The 19,239-nt window shown below is 38.8% G+C and overlaps 1 protein-coding gene across 2 annotated transcripts in view; it reads left to right on the top strand.

Moving 5' to 3' along the window:
* Nucleotides 1–3,295: 3,295 nt before the first annotated feature.
* LOC121318155 (transcription factor EC-like) overlaps nucleotides 3,296–19,239 on the top strand; it is a 55,291-nt gene continuing 39,347 nt past the window's right edge. For both annotated transcript variants that reach the window (XM_041254531.1, XM_041254533.1), the window contains exons 1-2: nucleotides 3,296–3,384; nucleotides 18,809–18,956. In XM_041254531.1, coding sequence (XP_041110465.1) covers nucleotides 18,840–18,956 — 117 coding nt within the window. In that variant the 5' untranslated portion in view covers nucleotides 3,296–3,384; nucleotides 18,809–18,839. The remainder of the gene's footprint in view (nucleotides 3,385–18,808; nucleotides 18,957–19,239) is intronic.

The following is a 19,239-nucleotide window of genomic DNA, read 5'->3' as shown; positions in this document are numbered from 1 at the left end:
TGATTTACTTAAAATGTGTTTCACTAAAGCTCTAGCAGACATTTTATAGAGTACGCCCTACACAGGTTTAGTCATTTTTGTGGTTTTAACTTAAATTTTTTAGTAAGCCAAACCACAATGAACACCAATTCTGTATGGTACAACACTCCATGGTGTAATACAGTAGTGGTATGTTCTACTATACGATAACTCATGTCACTAAAAGCTAGACATTAAATTGTAAGTCCATTGCCCTTTGTATTGATGAACCTCTGTCACAAGGCTGGCTGAATGGTGACGTCATACTCGGAACAGTAACACGCAGCCAGAACAGACAGTGACGTGAAGTTTGGTGAAGCTGAGCGCTTGGTTGCGCTCAGCATTTAATAAACAATATAAAAGATTTAAACAAAAAAAAAAAAAAAAAAACACAGCACACCAAACCAGGACATGGCACTTGCGGCCAAAATAAATTGGCAAACAAAACTTACTAACAGACAAAACAAGTGGACGAACATTAAACAAATAAATGCCGTGCTGGAGGGCACTTAACAATTGTTCTTTCTTACCTTTTTTATTTTAACTCTCCTCTCCACAGTCGTTCTCCACTCACGAACACACAACCCCGAGTGAGTGAAAACATGTTGCTTTTATGCAGCTGTACTGAGACTCGATTGCTAATCAATCATTCAGTTGGAGTCTCGGTACAACTGCACGTGAATTAATCTAGTTCAATTTTTCGTGCTCACATACATTTTATCTGCACGTGAAGTGCTGTGCAATCCTCGTGCCTAAATACAAATATACATTTTAAATCACTCATGTTACACAGACCCATTTATATCCCATGTAGCAATGAATATACATATACCAACATTAACACACTACATACAACATAAAACACAAATAAATAGCCCAGGGGCGGGGCACTTTGCCAAAACCTCATTTTAGATATATGGATTTTAATAAACCTTTAAATAAATGTTTTCAGTTTTAACCTAAAAAAAATAACAATACTAGTTTATATAACCATTTTGAAGGAGAAAAAGCTGAGCATTTGTTTAAAAAATATATACCCATAACGTTACTTTTGGTTCTGTATTTCTCTTTGCATTGTTTTGTCATTAGAAATTCCAGCAATTGATAATGTACTGTAAACATGACATACTCTGGATATTTTGAGCTAGCTATATAAATATATATTATATTTAAAAAGAGAGCAGGGTTACAGTAAAGTACTGATGTATGACATCAAGGGCAATAGCATTTTTTTTTAATTGACTACTAGTGTGACTATTCACTGGTTTTGTGGGTAAAAACAATTTGTGGTCATCTGATGCTATTTTAGTCAATTGTGTTTTGAATTGCAATCTAGGGGTTTGAACAATATGTTATATTTTATTGGTACGTAGCAGGGCATATGCTGCTTTAAGGTTCAGTTTGAATGAAGATGCCTATTATATCAAAGTTAGCAATCAACTGGGAATCAACAGAATACCAAGAGATTTGTCTGCTGACAAACAGATTTTTTAACAAGGTGATGATTCATAACAACAGAAATATATTTATATACTTTCTCATTTTTGTGCCGGTAGATTTACAGGAGACTGCAGCTTTAAAACCCTTGACTTTTTCTCCAACCACTTTGTCCCCAATGTTTCAGTCTTCCTCTACCTGAAATATATTTAATGTAGCTCTTCTAACATAACTAGTGATGAAAACTGTTTTCAGAGCATTAAATACCTCTATTACAAATACTGTATCCACAAAAAATGACTACATAAGTCAATAACATATTGAGTTACAATACTTTAAGAAACTAAATAAGACTATTGCCTTCATCAAGAATTAGACAAACTGTATTTACTTGACGACTCTTTATTTTTTGCCTTATTATAACTGATTTATTTCATGTTTCTTTCATGTTTCTCTAACAATACACTATTACAGTCATATGTATAGTGCTGTCAGATGATTTGATGACTCATCAAAACCAATGTTTTTATTGTAAAACCACGAATGCTAACTTGCCAGTCTCTCTGTGTATTGATTCCAAACTAATCCTTTGTTTCCATATTTATTTTTTATATCGGTAAATTGTACAATATAAAATGTAATGAAATGTTTGTTGTTTTAGAAACAACAAACAGCTACTACTAAAAATAAAACAAGTTGCTTAGAATTGTATTCAAGTCTTAATTTACATATACAAAAGAACACATGCTGCTTGTTAAGTTGACATTCTGAATCCTTACAGTAGGGTGGGCAATGCTGAACTGATACTATTTAATAGTGCATTTTAATCCAGTGGCATTTTAATAGAAAAACCAAACTCATAGCTACTCAGCAAGGAAATCCCCATTTCCAATAGCAGTGCTGGCGGGGATGACTGTGTGCTGTGTGGAGGTATGGTGTCAAGCCTTCAAAGAAATTTCCTTCTGGAAACAACAAAATATACAAACACACCGGCTGTTCAAAATTGAAATGAAACAAGTGTAATAAAGTTAACCTTTGAATGGGCTGTTGTGCCTTGTCTCTGACATCAGCATGGGTAAGCTGTCGATGTATCTCTATACGTTTGTATTACCCTAATAGCAATCAATTGAATGAATTCAGACATAACTGGTACTAGTGTAACACCACCATCTGCTCCATTATGGAAATTTCCTACTAGGAGAAGTTTTAAAAAAAAGCTTCCTTATATAAATTCTATATAAAAAGTATAATGTCCCTTTGTTTTGCTTCCTTCCAAATGCTCACTGAAGAGGCAATAAACTCCATGCGCTTGTATTATTAGACGCCCCTCTTGGTAAATCACAAATAATGATAATATACTATATTAATATTCCTGTCATCTCAGTCTATCTAATCACATCTAGAATGAATTAAGTGGTGAGTTCAAGTTCAAGAAAATGTATTTAACGATCACTATGGAATGCTGGGTCTCAAGGTAGCATTGTCTGTATTAAGAAGCATTTCTTCATGTAAAGCAAATTTCGATTTTGACATCAGTATGCCTAATTGTAATCATAAAACCATCTGAAACAAACATACAATTACCGAATAACAAAAAAAAAAAAAAAGAAACATAGAAAGGCTCCAACATTAAGAATTCCTCAAGTATTAACACAATTTGAAATATGTGCAAGCAGTTCTCAAGCTCTGTTCTCATTACCAGAGTTTGATGATGTAATGACTTCCTGTTTGCACCCAGAACCTTAAGTACTAAAAAAAAACAGATTGGAACCAATAAGAGAAAACAAGTTTTGCTTTATGTATAAATTTACATCAGCCCTTTCACTTCAAAATGCTGACATCCAAGTGCAGAGGGGCATACCGCTATGTAGACTACCTAGAAGTTTCACAATGTGTGTCTTCCCTCAGCCCTAAGACACGTGATTTGAGGTAACCCTATTACTTATTAATTACATTGTAGGAATACTTATTGTTACCGTACTGTGTCTATCTATCTATCTATTTTTTATTATTATTATAAAATAACAAAATTAAAGAGTTAACACGTTATATTTAATAATATGATTTCCAGTTCGACTACAAAAGTAGCTTATGTTTTTCTTTGGGTCTTTGGTTCCAGTCCATGTTGAACTTCACAATTAATGTCATCACCTGGTTCTTTAAATTTAAATATATATTATATAACGACCACATTCTTGTTTTACTAACAAAATTGATAGTATGAAGAGATCATACTTCTCTAAATTGCAAAATCATAATCACTATTTATTTATTTTGGGGGGGGGGGGGGGGGTGTGGGGGGGTGTGGGGGGGGGGGGGGGGTGGGGGTGGTGGGGGGGGGGGGTGTATTAGTCGCATTTATTTAGGGTGGGGGGGGGGGGGGGGGGGGGGGGGGGGGGGGGGGGGGGATTTGTTTAGCAATTACAATAACACAATTCGGGACATTTAAGCCCTGTAACAATTGCATTGTTAATACAATTCACACCTGTACCAATGTCACAGGCTGTCCTATATATTGTGCTCTTTATAATAGAAAGCACACTGTTTTATATAAATGCAATTCTGCATACTATAAAGGGGCTGTATTATATATGTTTTAAGGTGCATGGTTTACTTGGTGTGTAGTATACTACAGTAAAGAAGAACTTGTCTTCACTGCACTGATACACAACAAGCTGAACAGGATAGAGAATCCTAATGAACTTACAGCAAGGCCACTGGACTGAACAAAAAAGCTGCCACAATATTTTCATGTTTTTTTATAATAATAATATTTCTTATAGTTCTTAAAATTTATGGACACGTTAATAAATATTTTGCATTAGTTACTGTATTATAAATGTTATAACAAAATTAACTTCTCTATCATTCTTTTATGGTCTTTTCCATGTATTGCTAGATTTGCTTTGTAATACAGTCATAATACAAAGGGACCAAGTTTATAACATGCTCAGTCAAGCATGTTATAAACTGGGTGTCAATTACGGGAACACAGGAATAAAGTTTTGAACATTAAAAATTCATATTACCAAAACCAAATAGCCAAGTCTATATATCTATATACCCACAAATGTGTACTTATATATTGATCTATATCATATATATATATATATAATATATATATATAATATTAAAAATATGTACAAAAAACCATACCACCACAAGCATTTTAACTGTTAGCAAAGCTTTCACATATTGGTTATTATAACTCATTATTTAAATCCTTACATTTCAAAGTCTTTGATATATATTTCTTTTGGTATGTTGCATGGTTTACTGATAGAGTTGCATAGCAAGTAATTGATAAGCACCAAAGTTTATATTTAAAACTCTATTAAAACAGATTGATGTCATTATATTTTTTTACATTAATTGATAGCTCATTTGAAGATTTTAAGTTACAGATAAAATACGTAAAATAGATTACATTGTTTAAATATCCAAATGCTGTACCATTTTTAAAAATAGTTAACTCAAAACAAGATTTTACCCTATCTGTGGGGTTTTTCAGGTGGATGTTTTTGTTGTGCTGTGAAAACTTTTAAAAACCACAGGATGACAAAGCAGGAATACCCCCGCAAAGCTTTTGTTTAGATCAGCTTCCTCTTTTTTTTAATATCACAGTATTTCTTGGTATTATTATTTTGCATTGTAATAACCACATATCCAGAGGTGGTATATAGCATTAAACATTTTACATGCTGTCACATAAACACATTTTAAACACCTCCAATCTGTCATATCATAGGTAGAATATTGTACTGTGCAAGCCATTACCAGGCTAATACATGCTTCATTTGGCAACATTTTCAGGCTTTTAAAGATGGTTTGTGATGGGGTGTCAAGAGACACGTGACCGCATGACTCACGCTCACATTACTTTTCCTCAACAACAAGGGGTGGTTATGGTCTCCCTTGTAGAACAGTTGTAACTTTGTTGTTCACATGCTTGCAGCTGGGCAAGGTTGGGGGGGGGGGGGGGGGGGGGGGGTGATGTGATCACATTTTTTACATCTGGTAAGGATCCTGACAGCCACATTCTGAACTAGCTGCAATCAATTTATAGTGTGTGCTGGGAGACCACCATATAGAGAGTTGCAGTAGTCGAGTCGAGAGGAGACAAATGCATAACAGAGTATCTCTGCATCTGGGAGGGAAAGTGTGGCAGAGCAAAGCTCTGCTTTTTAAATTGGCAGGGATGGGGTTTATTTCCCCTACCTGCCTGGGTTTATTATGTTCAGGTGGCTGGGGTTGATTAGTTGATTAGGTTGACTAACGATCAGTCAGCGCCCAGCCACCTGACATAAAAAGAGGCCTCTGCTTCTCATTTAGGAGAGGGAGCTGAGGAAGCAGGTTGTTTTTTTTTTGGTTGTTTGGAAAGTTTGAATCCATCCCTTTTGTAAGTTTTGCTTTTTGTCTTTCTTTGTGTTTAAATTGCTTTGTTTTGGCCCTTGTGCCCTTTCATTTTTGTGTTTATTTATAATAAAATAGTTATTTTTTTGAACTGCAGTCTGTCTCTGGGCCTCTTTCCACTCGCCAGCCTGCCACATTTGGTGTCAGAGTGGGATAGCGCCACCTAGAGGATCAGAGCAGTATTTTTATTTATTTTTTTGGGAATTTTTGGGATCTTTTTTTTTTTAACATGGGAATGAAGAGCAGACAGTGACAAAGGCAGGACAAGCAGCAGCTGAAGAAATGTAAGCTGCTGCAGCCACCGTCGGAGGACCCGGCCAGCCTCTTCCCCTGGTGTTCCTGGTGCGGGAAGAAGGACCATTGTTGGCGGTCCTGCCCAGATGTGCCACCGGCAAACTGGTGTGGCTGGTGTGAGGAGGACGGCCACAACTGGGCAGGATGCCCCTACAACCAGGCCCAGGAGGAGGTACAGTGTTCACCCCGGGCATTAGGGGCCACCCCACTACCTCCAGCACCACCACCTTCACCACCGTCCCAGGAGATCTGGTTGATGCACCCTGAGGCAGACCTCGTCCACGATCTCCCCATAGTTATCAACACACTGTGGCATTGAGATGGGGAGAGGTGGGAACAATGGAAGGAACAACACCACCTGGCGTCCTTCCCAGAGGTTGCCCTCATGGTGGTTAATTACCTGGCGGTAGACATGGGAGATGCCCCGGTCACTCCAATAAAGAGGGGTGAGCCGTCGCTCCCAGAGTCAGAGAGGGGTGAGGAGCTGCCGTCGCTCCCAGAGCCAGAGAGTATGGAGGAGCTGCCTTCCCCAGAGCCAGAGAGGGGTGAGGAGCTGCCGTCGCTCCCAGAGCCAGAGAGGGGTGAGGAGCTGCTGTCGCTCCCAGAGCCAGAGAGGGGTGAGGAGCTGCCGTCGCTCCCAGAGCCAGAGAGGGGTGAGGAGCTGCCGTCGCTCCCAGAGCCAGAGAGGGGTGAGGAGCTGCCGTCGCTCCCAGAGCCAGAGAGTATGGAGGAGCTGCCGTCGCTCCCAGAGCCAGAGAGGGGTGAGGAGCTGCCGTCGCTCCCAGAGCCAGAGAGGGGTGAGGAGCTGCCGTCGCTCCCAGAGCCAGAGAGGGGTGAGGAGCTGCCGTCGCTCCCAGAGCCCGAGAGGGAGGAGCCGCCGCCGCTCCCAGAGCCAGAGAGGGGGGAGGAGCCGCCACCGCTCTCAGAGCCCAGAGGGGAGGAGCTATGGCCCAAGGATGCCTGCCTTGCACTGTCCAGGGATGCCACGCCCGCTCCGCTCAGGGATGGCACATTTGGATTGCCTGGGGTTGCCTGCTGCTTCGCATCGCCTGGGGTTGCCTGCTGCTCCGCATCACTTGGGACTGCTGGTGTCTCCTTTTTGTTTTCTAGGGTTGCTGAGGGTCCGCCGCCGTCGCCGGCTCCGCCACCAGAGGGAGCCGGGCCGCCGTCGCTGTACTACCGGGGACCCCTCAACCAAAGAAGACTTGGAGGCTCCGACATCAACCCCGCCCACCACCACCCACCATAACAGCCCACCCAAGGGACATAATTGGACTCTTGGGGGGAGGGGGGTGGGGAGGGTGGGGGGAAGGGGGGAGTTGGCCGATTGCGGCCGGTGTATGTTGTACATGGGGGGAGGTGTGTGGCAGAGAAAAGCTCTGCCCTTTAAATTGGCAGGGATGGGGTTAATTTTCCCTACCTGCCTAGGTTTATTATGTTCAGGTGGCTGGGGTTGATTCGTTGATTAGGTTGATTAACAATCAATAAGCGCCCAGTCACCTGACATAAAAGGAGGCCTCTGCTTCTCATTTGGGAGAGGGAGCTGAGGAAGCAGGTTGGTGTTTTTGGTTGTTTGGAAAGTTTGAATTCAGTGAAGGCATTGCCCAGCCTGGAAATTGTTATTTTTGTAAGTTTTGCTTTTTGTCTTTCTTTGTGTTTAAATTGCTTTGTTTTGGCCCTTGTGTCCTTTCATTTTTGTGTTTATTTATAATAAAATAGTTATTTTTTTGAACTGCAGTCTGTCTCTGGGCCTCTTTCCACTCGCCAGCCTGCCACAGAAAGGTAGGGACGGACTTTGGAGATGTTTGGAAGATGGTAGAAGGAAGATTTGACCACGGAGGAGATGTGGGCATCAAAGGACAGGTTGCTGTTGAGAAGTACACCAAGGCTTTGTACTGTGGGGGAAGGCATTATCAGACAGTTTCCGAGGTTCAAGGCAGCTATATTGAGATTCCTAAGTTGAGTTTTAGATCCTAGTAGAAGGAGTTCAGGTTTGCTAGTGTTCAGCTGAAGAAAATTGGCAGACATCCAGGCCTCGATGTCTTGAATGGAAGCTGAGAGCCGGACCATGGCAGAGGGGCTACCAGGGTCAAGTTTTAAGTAGAGCTGGGTGTCGTCAGCAAAGGAGTGAAACATGAGGCTGTGTTGGTGGATGAGGTGACCCAAGGGAAGCATATTGAAGAGAAAGGGCCCAAGAACAGATCCTTGGGACACCACTGGGTGACTGGATTTGCAGCGCCACTGCATCCAGCATAGAAAACAGACTGCATTCGTCCAGATAGTTAAGAGGACATCCAGGAGAGACAGGTTCCAGATATTCTAGTATACTTCTGATAAGTGTTACACAGATCTGCAGAAAGACAAATACAAGGAACCTACTGTGACTGACAGGATAACAAGGCAGTAAAATGCACTTTTTCAAAGCTGTTTATTAGATAATAGTTGATTTGGATATGTGGAAGTATGTGTCAGCTGCCCTGATATATATATATATATATGTGTGTGTGTGTGAAGACTCCACCATGACTGTGCATAAAAAATATATTGGGTATTTTCATCAATTTTTGGCAGGGAATAAACCAGGAATATACAAAAGATTTGTTTAAATAAATATATTTAAGTCGTAATATAGATGAATTTGTCTCCTACAATAAAATACACTATTTTTTTTTTTTTTTGAAAAACCATAATTTTCAGGAAAACATAGAGGAAATAAAAATAATTCAGTTTTCATTGGGATATGTAGATATATTTAGCATTAATTATTTCAGTTTGTATTCAATGATTAGCGAGTTAATGCTGCCCCGTAGTGGATGTAGCTTCCAACTTGAAAATCTTTAATTCTATTGATTTTTTTTTGTCAGTACTGTACTAACCAGTTGTAGTAAAAATAAGCTTAGTTTGACAATAATTGTAACACGGCTGACACTGCCAAGCCCGTTCCTTTTTAGCACTAGTGTGCATCTTTTGATTGAGTTTATGAAGTTAAGATACACTGTTTCAGTACTGTTTTGTTTATCACTATAAGAAACTATGTCCTAGCATATACACAAAACAATAGAACCATTGCCCAAGTAACAAATTATTAATATCAATTCTGTATTTTGTATTTTCCATGTTGATATATTGCCCACCAGAAAAATCTAGTGTGCAGAATGTCATGGTGTTAGAGGGACATCTGGTGTTTACATTTGAAATGGCAAGCAGTACACATCTTAGAAACAGGAACACAGAGATATGGAAAAGTTTCAGTTTGCCATTATTATCTCTAAATGTCCAGTTTGTTAAAGGCTAGGTGTATAGCGCATGCATTTTTACATTTTATTTTCTAAAACAAATGAACATGCAAAAAGAAAGCATATGGACAAATAAATAAATAACCAATGTTTAGTCAGAAGAAACACAGACCCTGCTTGATCTAACCAGTAGTTTTACTGCGTCAAACAATAAATATGCATGCATCAAAATACCTATTACATTCTTGCTCAGCACTTTTAAGATGTGTGAACAGTAATTCTAAAGGAATTGGGTATTGGCAGACTCTGTGAAGCTTGTGAAACAGAATATAAGAACATAAGAAAGTTTACAAATGAGGGAGGAGGCCATTTGGCCAATCTTGCTCATTTGGTTGTTAGCAGCTTATTGATCCTAGAATCTCATCAAGCACCATATTGAAGGATCCCAGGATGTCAGCTTCAACAACATTACAGGGGAGTTGGTTCCAGACCCTCACAATTTTCTGTGTAAAAAAGTACCTCCTATTTTCTGAATGCCCCTTTATCTAATCGCCATTTGTGACCCCTGGTCCTTGGTTCTTTTTTCAGGTCGAAATATCTTTTAAAATTTTGAATGCTTGAATCAGATCGCTGCGTAGTCTTCTTTGTTCAAGACTGAATAGATTAAATTATTTTAGCCTGTCTGCATATGACATGCCTTTTAAAGCAGGAATAATTCTGTTTGCATGCATTCTTTCTAGACCAGCAATATCATTTTTGTAGCGAGGTGACCAGAGCTGAACACAATATTCTAGATGCGGTTTTACTAATGCATTATAAAGTTTTAACATTACTTCCATTGATTTAAATTCAACACTTTACCATATATCCAAGCATTTTGTTGGCCTTTTTTTTATAGCTTCCCCACATTGTCTAGATGAAGACATTTCTGAGTCAATATAAACTCAAAGAACTTTTTCATAGATTCCTTCTTCAATTTCAGTTTCTCCCATATGGTATTTATAATGCACATTTTTATTGCCTGCATGCAGTACCTTACACTTTTCTATATTAAATGTCATTTATTTTTGTGATGTATGCAAATTTAACAAGTTTGTTACTATACCAGATCTAAGTTAATCATTAATGTAGATTAGGAAGAGCAGATGACCTAATACTAATCCCTGTGGTTCCATTTTGAGGTTTCTCCTCTAATCAATACTTTCTGTTTTCATCATGTTAACCACTCCCTAATCCATGTGCATGCATTTCCTTGATTCCCTACTGTGTTCAGTTTGAGAATGAATGACTCTGGCTCGGTTCCTACTGCCCTTAATCTTGCCTGAGTTACGCCGGTACTCATAAAACCCTCCCTCGACCCTGCTGACATATCTAATTTCTATCCCATCTCCAATCTCCCTTTTCTCTCAAAAACTCTCTAGTTATGTCAGCTAATGAAACATCTAATGGATAACAATCTGCTTGAATCTATAGTCCTGTTTCTGGCCGCATCACAGCACTGAAACTGCTCCGCTCTGGATTGTGAATGAGCTCCTGCTCAATGCTGATGCTGGTGCTCCCACTGTACTTGTACACTTGAAACTGACTGTGTGGAGGGATCATGTACATGTTGTCATTTTATTGGGAGCTAAATGCTCTTTAAAGTCACTATCAGGTTGAACCAGCTTGTTCAAGTAAAACAAAAGCATTTTTGTCCCCCTGCAATATACAGTGGCTTGCAAAAGTATTGACCCCCCTTGGCATTTTTCCTATTTTGTTGCCTTACAACCTGGAATTAAAATGGATTTTTATTTGGATTTCATGTAATGGATATACACAAAATAGTCCAAATTGGTGAAATGAAATGAAAAAAATAACTTGTTTAAAAAAATTCTAAAAAAGAAATAACGGAAAAGTGGTGCGTGCATGTGTATTCACCCAATTTGCTATTAAGCCTCTAAATAAGATCTGGTGCAACCAATTACCTTCAGAAGTCACATAATTAGTTAAATAAAGTCCACCTGTGTGCAATCTAAGTATCACATGATCTGTCACATGATCTCAGTATATATACACCTGTTCTGAAAGGCCCCAGAGTCTGCAACACCACTAAGCAAGGGGCACCACCAAGCAAGCGGCACCATGAAGACCAAGGAGCTCTCCAAACAGGTCAGGGACAAAGTTGTGGAGAAGTACAGAACAGGGTTGGGTTATAAAAAAATATCCGAAACTTTGAACATCCCATGGAGCACCATTAAAGCCATTATTAAAAAAAGGAAAGAATATGGCACCACAACAAACCTGGCAAGAGAGGGCCGTCCACCAAAACTCACAGACCAGGTAAGGAGGGCATTAATCAGAGAGGCAACAAAGAGACCAAAGACAACCCTGAAGGAGCTGCAAAGCTCCACAGCAGAGATTGGAGTATCTGTCCATAGGACCACTTTAAGCCGTACACTCCACAGAGCTGGGCTTTACGGAAGAGTGGCCAGAAAAAAGCCATTGCTTAAAGAAAAAAATAAGCAAACACGTTTGGTGTTCGCCAAAAGGCATGTGGGAGACTCCCCAAACATATGGAAGAAGGTACTCTGGTCAGATGAGACTAAAATTGAGCTTTTTAGCCATCAAGAAAAACGCTATGTCTGGCGCAAACCCAACACCTCTCATCACCCCGAGAACACCATCCCCACAGTGAAGCATGGTGGTGGCAGCATCATGCTGTGGGGATGTTTTTCATCGGCAGGGACTGGGAAACTGGTCAGAATTGAAGGAATGATGGATGGCGCTAAATACAGGGAAATTCTTGAGGGAAACCTGTTTTAGTCTTCCAGAGATTTGATACTGGGACGGAGGTTCACCTTCCAGCAGGACAATGTCCCTAAGCATATTGCTAAAGCAACACTTGAGTGGTTTAAGGGGAAACATTTAAATGTCTTGGAATGGCCTAGTTAAAGCCCAGACCTCAATCCAATTGAGAATCTGTGGTATGACTTAAAGATTGCTGTACACCAGCAGAACCCATCCAACTTGAAGTTGCTGGAGCAGTTTTGCCTTGAAGAATGGGCAAAAATCCCAGTGGCTAGATGTGCCAAGTTTATAGATACATACCCCAAGAGACTTGCAGCTGTAATTGCTGCAAAAGGTGGCTCTACAAAGTATTGACTTTGGGGGGGTAAATAGTTATGCACGCTCAAGTTTTCTGTTTTTTTGTCTTATTTCTTGTTTGTTTCACAATAAAAAATATTTTGCATCTTCAAAGTGGTAGGCATGTTGTGTAAATCAAATGATACAAACCCCACCAAAAAAATCTATTTTAATTCCAGGTTGTAAGGCAACAAAATAGAAAAAATGCCAAGGGGGGTCAATACTTTTGCAAGCCACTGTACATAACATTAGAATAGGATGATTCTTAAAAACATTTTTTTATGAGAGTAAGTATTATTGTGATGGCAACTGAAAGGAACTGGGCTGAGACCACCAAACATTATTCCACTTATGTTCCCAATCTGATGTGGACTGCAATTGGATGAGGACCCACCAGAGAGAGGATCTATCCTACTATCAATCTTTTGAGCTACCCAGCCTCTCCAAAGTATGTTGTTTCAGTTGAATGACTGATTTTTAATTGCAAATGACAAAACATATTTAAAAGGGAAAGGAAAAACAGATGCCATTTAAACTTTTGCCAGTATATGGAGTTTATAACTGATTTATAGCTTGTCTCCGGATTCTATCCTTTCTATCTCAGTCATGCTATTATCGCTGCTCACTGATTCAGGTCTTTAGCTGTGAAAGGTTTTGCTGAAGAGCTTGACTGCTAGCTTTGCAGGAGGCACAGAGGACAAAGAGATAGTGGTGAAAAGAACAAATAAATAGATGCTTTTAGTTGAAAGGCAAGTAACAAAGCCTGACAAGCCGCTGAAAGACATCTGTGGGTTGAAAGAGGAAAATATTGTTTGGTCTTTTCAGCAGTGTATGATCAAAACAAGAGCTCCAAATGAGTTCATGGCTGCTGGAGCTACATGGCACCATGCAGAGAGCTGTCTCTGGGAATGTTTTAATGAGAACAGGTCACCAGACGGGAACACTTCTTTCAAAAGTTCCTCAAGAACAACGCAAACTTCCTGTTCCTAAAGTGGAAAAAAAGAAGAAAACTGTCCTCTCAGTTGAAGTGCAACTTCTGAAACATGTTCCAGGGGAGAATAATGCTCATTGTGTTGTCCTCTTAGAACTCTGTTCACAGATACCCAGTGCCTGTGAAGTTGAAAAACCAAATAAAAGCGACTGAATTTCTTCCATGATTCAAGAGTCCTTATAACGTACAGTTTTTCAAGGAACGTTAGCTAGGATGCTTTGAGGGATTGTAACTGGTTGACTTTCAACAACATCTCGAGATAAAAAATGTCTCAAGACATAGTTGCTATATATATATATATATATATATATATATATATATATATATATATATATATATATATATATATGTGTGTGTATGTGAAGACTCCACCATGACTGTGCATAAAAAATATACTGGGTATTTTCATCAATTTTTGGCAGGGAATAAACCAGGAATATACACAAGATTTGTTTAAATAAATATATTTAAGTCGTAATATAGATGAATTTGTCTCCTACAATAAAATACACTATTTTTTTTTTTTTTGAAAAACCATAATTTTCATGAAAACATAGCGGAAATAAAAATAATTCAGTTTTCATTGGGATATGTAGATATATTTAGCATTAATTATTTCAGTTTGTATTCAATGATTAGCGAGTTAATGTTGCCTGGTAGTGGATGTAGCTTCCAACTTGAAAATCTTTAATTCTATTGATTTTTTTTTGTCAGTACTGTACTAACCAGTTGTAGTAAAAATAAGCTTAATTTGACAACAGTTGTAACATGACGTTCCACATTGGCAGGAAAGTCATTCTAAAGAAGATAGTTAATAGGAGCTAGTACCAGCAACACATTATTTTTTAGGTTGTAGGCTTTCTCAAATCTCCTTTTAACATTTTTGCTTGTTCTGTTCCATGCATTATTTTTATTTTTGACTGGGAATTTTGCTTCATAGTGTTCCTGTGGACCACTTTTTAAAATTTTTAAACATTTTTGTAATTTTTTTTATCATAGTTGGTTTCAAATATATTGAAGTTTTTCTTTTCTTCAGCTACTCAGACTTTGTGAGGTCATTTGTTTTATGCCTGAAGATCAAACAGCTTTAGAAAATGCTTTAATAGTTTTTACTATTCAGAATCGTTATATACATTATCTTACTCTTTTTAATGCACATTTCTCATTTTTGTGTTAAGTCTCAATTAAACACATATTTAATCTTAGTGTAAGGACTATACATTTCTAGAATCAATTATTACAGGTAGAAGAATTGGTTATTCTTCTAAATAAACGTTATATGAATGGCGACGATCCACAATATGGTGTGAAGCCTGTGTTTATACTGTGGATCATGGGCCTGTACAGTCATGCCTACCCTTGCACCTCCATCCACAGACACACCATACACTCCAAACACAATCATTCCATAAATCACTTATACATATCATTTGCTATATGTAAGTATAAATGCATATATATATATACTATATATATATATATATATATAGATATATATATATATATATATATATATATATATGCAAAGAAACACATATTATAGCAAGCATGTGTTTTTCTTTTACAAACTTGATTTCTGATAGTATACAAAGGTTAAATAATGTTTGCATGTGCTTGCTTGCAGGTAGGCTAACATAACGGAGTGACATTGTCCCCACTTCAACACCTTCTTTCTTGTCATTAACCAATCAGCTGTTTCTCCAATAGACTAACGTGCTTTGCATCCATTTCACCCAGAAGACACTGCCGAGGTGGAATGACCAAGGAAGTGAAACAGTAACAGACTTCCTCAAAGTAAGGACAGCAAACTGAGAATTGTCTATAAACTAGTGTAGCAACAGATATGTTTTTAAAAGATAAATGTTTTCTTTCAAATTTGCTCATTGTAGGCCTGTGTCCTGTAGACAGTGGAAATGCACAACAGGTTACGGTGTAGTATTTTGTTAGCCACTTTAAGATAACAGTACACAATGGAAATGTTTTGGTTCCTTTCACAACCAAAATAAGTCTAAAGCATCTTCTGCTGCATTTTTTGCTCAGACAGTGGAAACTGGTGCATAGAGCTTTATTTGTTTAGAAAATCTACCAGTGGCTTGTAGGGCAATTAAGCAGAAACTGCAGTCTGCACCCAGCACACTATTAAACAATGCTTCCACTGCAGAGAGAAAGGAATTAAAGAGACAGAGTACACAAGGCTTGCCAATTACCTTGCATCTAAGGTTGAACTCACAGTTGCTGCCCAGTATCTGTGCTGCCCCACAACCTTGTTAAGAGACTGTTCGTGTATTTGGTCTGTTTGTTTTTCAAAGTAATGTTTTTACAAAGCCGAAATCTCCCTTTTTGTTCTACTTATAATGCTGAATACTGATGAGCCATGACAATTGATATTTCAAGCAAATCCATATAGACTGAAAGAGTAGGCTGAAGTTAACAGTTCCCACAAAGACTAGCCATGTTTGTTGATTATCCTGTGGAAAAGTCTAATCCATTTTTCTATGGCTTGATGGTCTGTGTCTTAATAGCAGATTTAGACAGACAATAAGCAGGGCCTGGGAGTTTGGCCTAATCTGCTAAGTTTTATGTCTCCCTCTGTATTGTCATTCTCATATTCAACCCCCACCCCCTATCCTCTTGTCTAAGAAGGGCCATGTATATCATTCATTAAACTCAGAAAAGACCTATCTGTGATAGCCAATTAGCTACAGGAAGTGCCTTTCCAAACCAATGTGACATCAGCCTTTGTCATTTATACACAGCTGCACGTCCAAAGTGAAGTTTACGACACGGAAGGGAGGATATGTATAGGATTCCCATTTTAGGATTACTAACCTGTTTTTCATTTAACTGACTTTTCTGGGGGTCTACAATAATGGCTAGCGGGACTCCTGAAAACATACCTAAAAATGAAGCAAGCACACCACTGCCGCAGTGGAATAACTGTGATGTGGAAACACTGAAACACATGTATTAGTGAGTACGCTTCCGAATTCTATTGAACAAGCATTTCAGAACTTTGTATCAACATTTATGACTTCAATAGATATTAATGCTTGCCAGTAACTGATGTTGGACTGGTGATATTCAATAACAATATGATGAACGCTCTTATTTTGTATTTTTATTTTTCTATCCCTATGATATCCACAGCAACGTACTGTTGTAAAATTATAAATCAAATGTATACTGAAAAATATTGTAGCTTGAATGACCAATGTATTGTAACCATTTTCTATAATCAAATTGTTTCAGTATATTATTCATACTTTCAATTTTAACTATGAATGACGTTTTAATTAATTAACAGAATAATCAAACCACTCTTGTCTAAGTATGGCAAATGCATAGTTCAGCACAAAATGGACACAACGGGTTTTTGAAATGTAAAAAAAAAGCAAAAAAAACATGCGCATCAAACATTGCTGTTTTTTTAATGCCCAATCTGAACATCACCTAATTTCTGCAACCCGCTTTCCGAACATTCGTTCCCACAGTAAAGCAATTCGCTTTTTTTCACCCGATGAACTAAAGCAATGGAAGTGACTGAAGCACGGACGTAAAGGCTTAGCCTGGGATATCTAGGCCTGACCACAGGGGTCATTAAATTATGATCAGTTGAACTTGGAAAAGACCATTGCAGCCCAGCTCCCCAGCAGAGTGTCCCTGCAGACCCCTCTCCAGCTCCTCAACAGTGTCTCTGCAGACCCTTCTCCAGCTCCTCAACAGAGTATCCCTGCAGACCCCTCTCCAGCTCCCCAACAGAGTGTCTCTGCAGACCCCTCTCCAGCTCCTCAACAGTGTCGCTGCAGACCCTTCTCCAGCTCCTCAACAGAGTGTCCCTGCAGACCCTTCTCCAGCTCCCCAACAGAGTGTCCCTGCAGACCCCTCTCCAGCTCCTCAACAGAGTGTCCCTGCAGACCCCTCTCCAGCTCCTCAACAGAGTGTCCCTGCAGACCCCTCTCCAGCTCCTCAACAGAGTGTCCCTGCAGACCCCTCTCCAGCTCCTCAACAGATTGTCCCTGCAGATCCTTCTCCAGCTCCCCGTAGCGGTGCCTTTACTGGATGAACCACTGGGAACCCTGCTGTTTTTTTTCTGCTGTTTTTCTTTTGCCTTTTTTATAATTGTATTTTGCGTCCTGTTAAGTTAATGATTGATTATTTACAATTTAATGTGATACAAACATGTAGTTGTCATCAAGTGCTTTCTTTAAATAACTTTAAGATGTCAAAGTAGTGTTTATTATGAAATTTCAGCTACTGTTCTTACTCTTCAATACCGTATTGAAGACCACTCATAGAGGGTTTAGGTTTCTGTTTATACATTGGTGGTTGATTTTCTTTTCTAGACTGCACATTATACTGGTATTATACTTCCTTAAGCAGCTGTAAGCTGGTTTGACTGTATACTGTACACAGGACATGTTGTGTCTTAATTGTAAAGTGCCTTGGGATATTTGGTATGAAAGGCGCTATATAAATAACATTTTGTTGTTGTTGTTGTTGTTGTTGTTGTTGTAATTGGTTTTAGGTGTTGGTGTTTTTGCCTGTTTAAAGGTGCACAGTAGGACCCTGTAACCGTGGATTCATTTGGAGATTTCCAAAATATGGAGTAGGAAGCCGCATGTTGCTTTCAAAAATCATTACTAAGGAAATGATTACACTAGCATCCCAAATGGTTCTACTTTAATAACTAATACAATGTTCTTTTAAAAGTCTGAGTCATGGAAACCTAGTTGCTGTCTTGCAATCACCTCCAAATTAATCTTTATTGCCTTAACACATGGAAATGCAATATTTAAGGCATGCAGCTTTCACTCCACTGGGGGGGTGGGGGGCTTTAACCTAAACATCATCTTTGAAGCTGTATACATTGAAAAGTGTGTCTTCTGAAGTCTGAACACACACACTAAGAACTTATACCAAACTACTTAAGACGAAATACCTATTGTCTACTAATATCAGTATCAGAAACTATTTAAAGTTTAGCAAAGCCCTTTCTTAATACCATGCTGTTCATAGAATGAGCACTGCATATACAGTGGGTTCAGACTTTGAAGAAAATGGCTGCAACTCAAGTCTTTTTTTAAATTGTATTTTTAAAAAGGTGGTGCAGAAGTTTCACACACTCTGTACCTAAGACCCACTGCAAGTGAACCATTATGCCTGAAAACAAACAACACCTGTCAGTTTAACAATTATGTTTAAGACGCTGTACGAACATTTAAAACTAATTACATTAACCCCCACAGAGTGGAAATCTCATATATTTAATTTTTATTCTGTTTTTGGCTGATTTCAGTTCAACGGACAGTGGACCGACAGGAAAGGCGATGTTCCCCTCACGACCAGGGCTCACACCTCAGCTGCCCTGCCTGCCACACCCCTTCACCAGCTCCTTCCACGAGGAACCACAGACTGCCAGACACATGCCAAACAATACCCACAGGGTAAAGGAACCATAAACTTTCTCCTTTGTATTAACAGTTTTCAAAGTGCAATATGTTGTGTCTGGTTACTCCACTTCAAAACAAATGGTCCTGTTCACAAAACTTTAACTACCCTGTGACATTCATGGAACTTATACACTGTAGAGAAAGCCTTTATAATTAACTTTGAAACTTTGACTTGAAATTTATATATATAAAGGAAATTCAATATGCTTTATATAGCAGGTTTATATGTTTTGACTGATTCTACCTCCAGAATCTAATAGAATGTTCCAGAACACAA

Source organism: Polyodon spathula, chromosome 7, assembly GCF_017654505.1.
Source record: "Polyodon spathula isolate WHYD16114869_AA chromosome 7, ASM1765450v1, whole genome shotgun sequence".
NCBI classification, from domain to species: Eukaryota; Metazoa; Chordata; class Actinopteri; order Acipenseriformes; family Polyodontidae; genus Polyodon; species Polyodon spathula.
The sequence above is the reverse complement of the archived record's forward strand: the minus strand, read 5'-3'. Positions and strand labels throughout refer to the sequence as shown.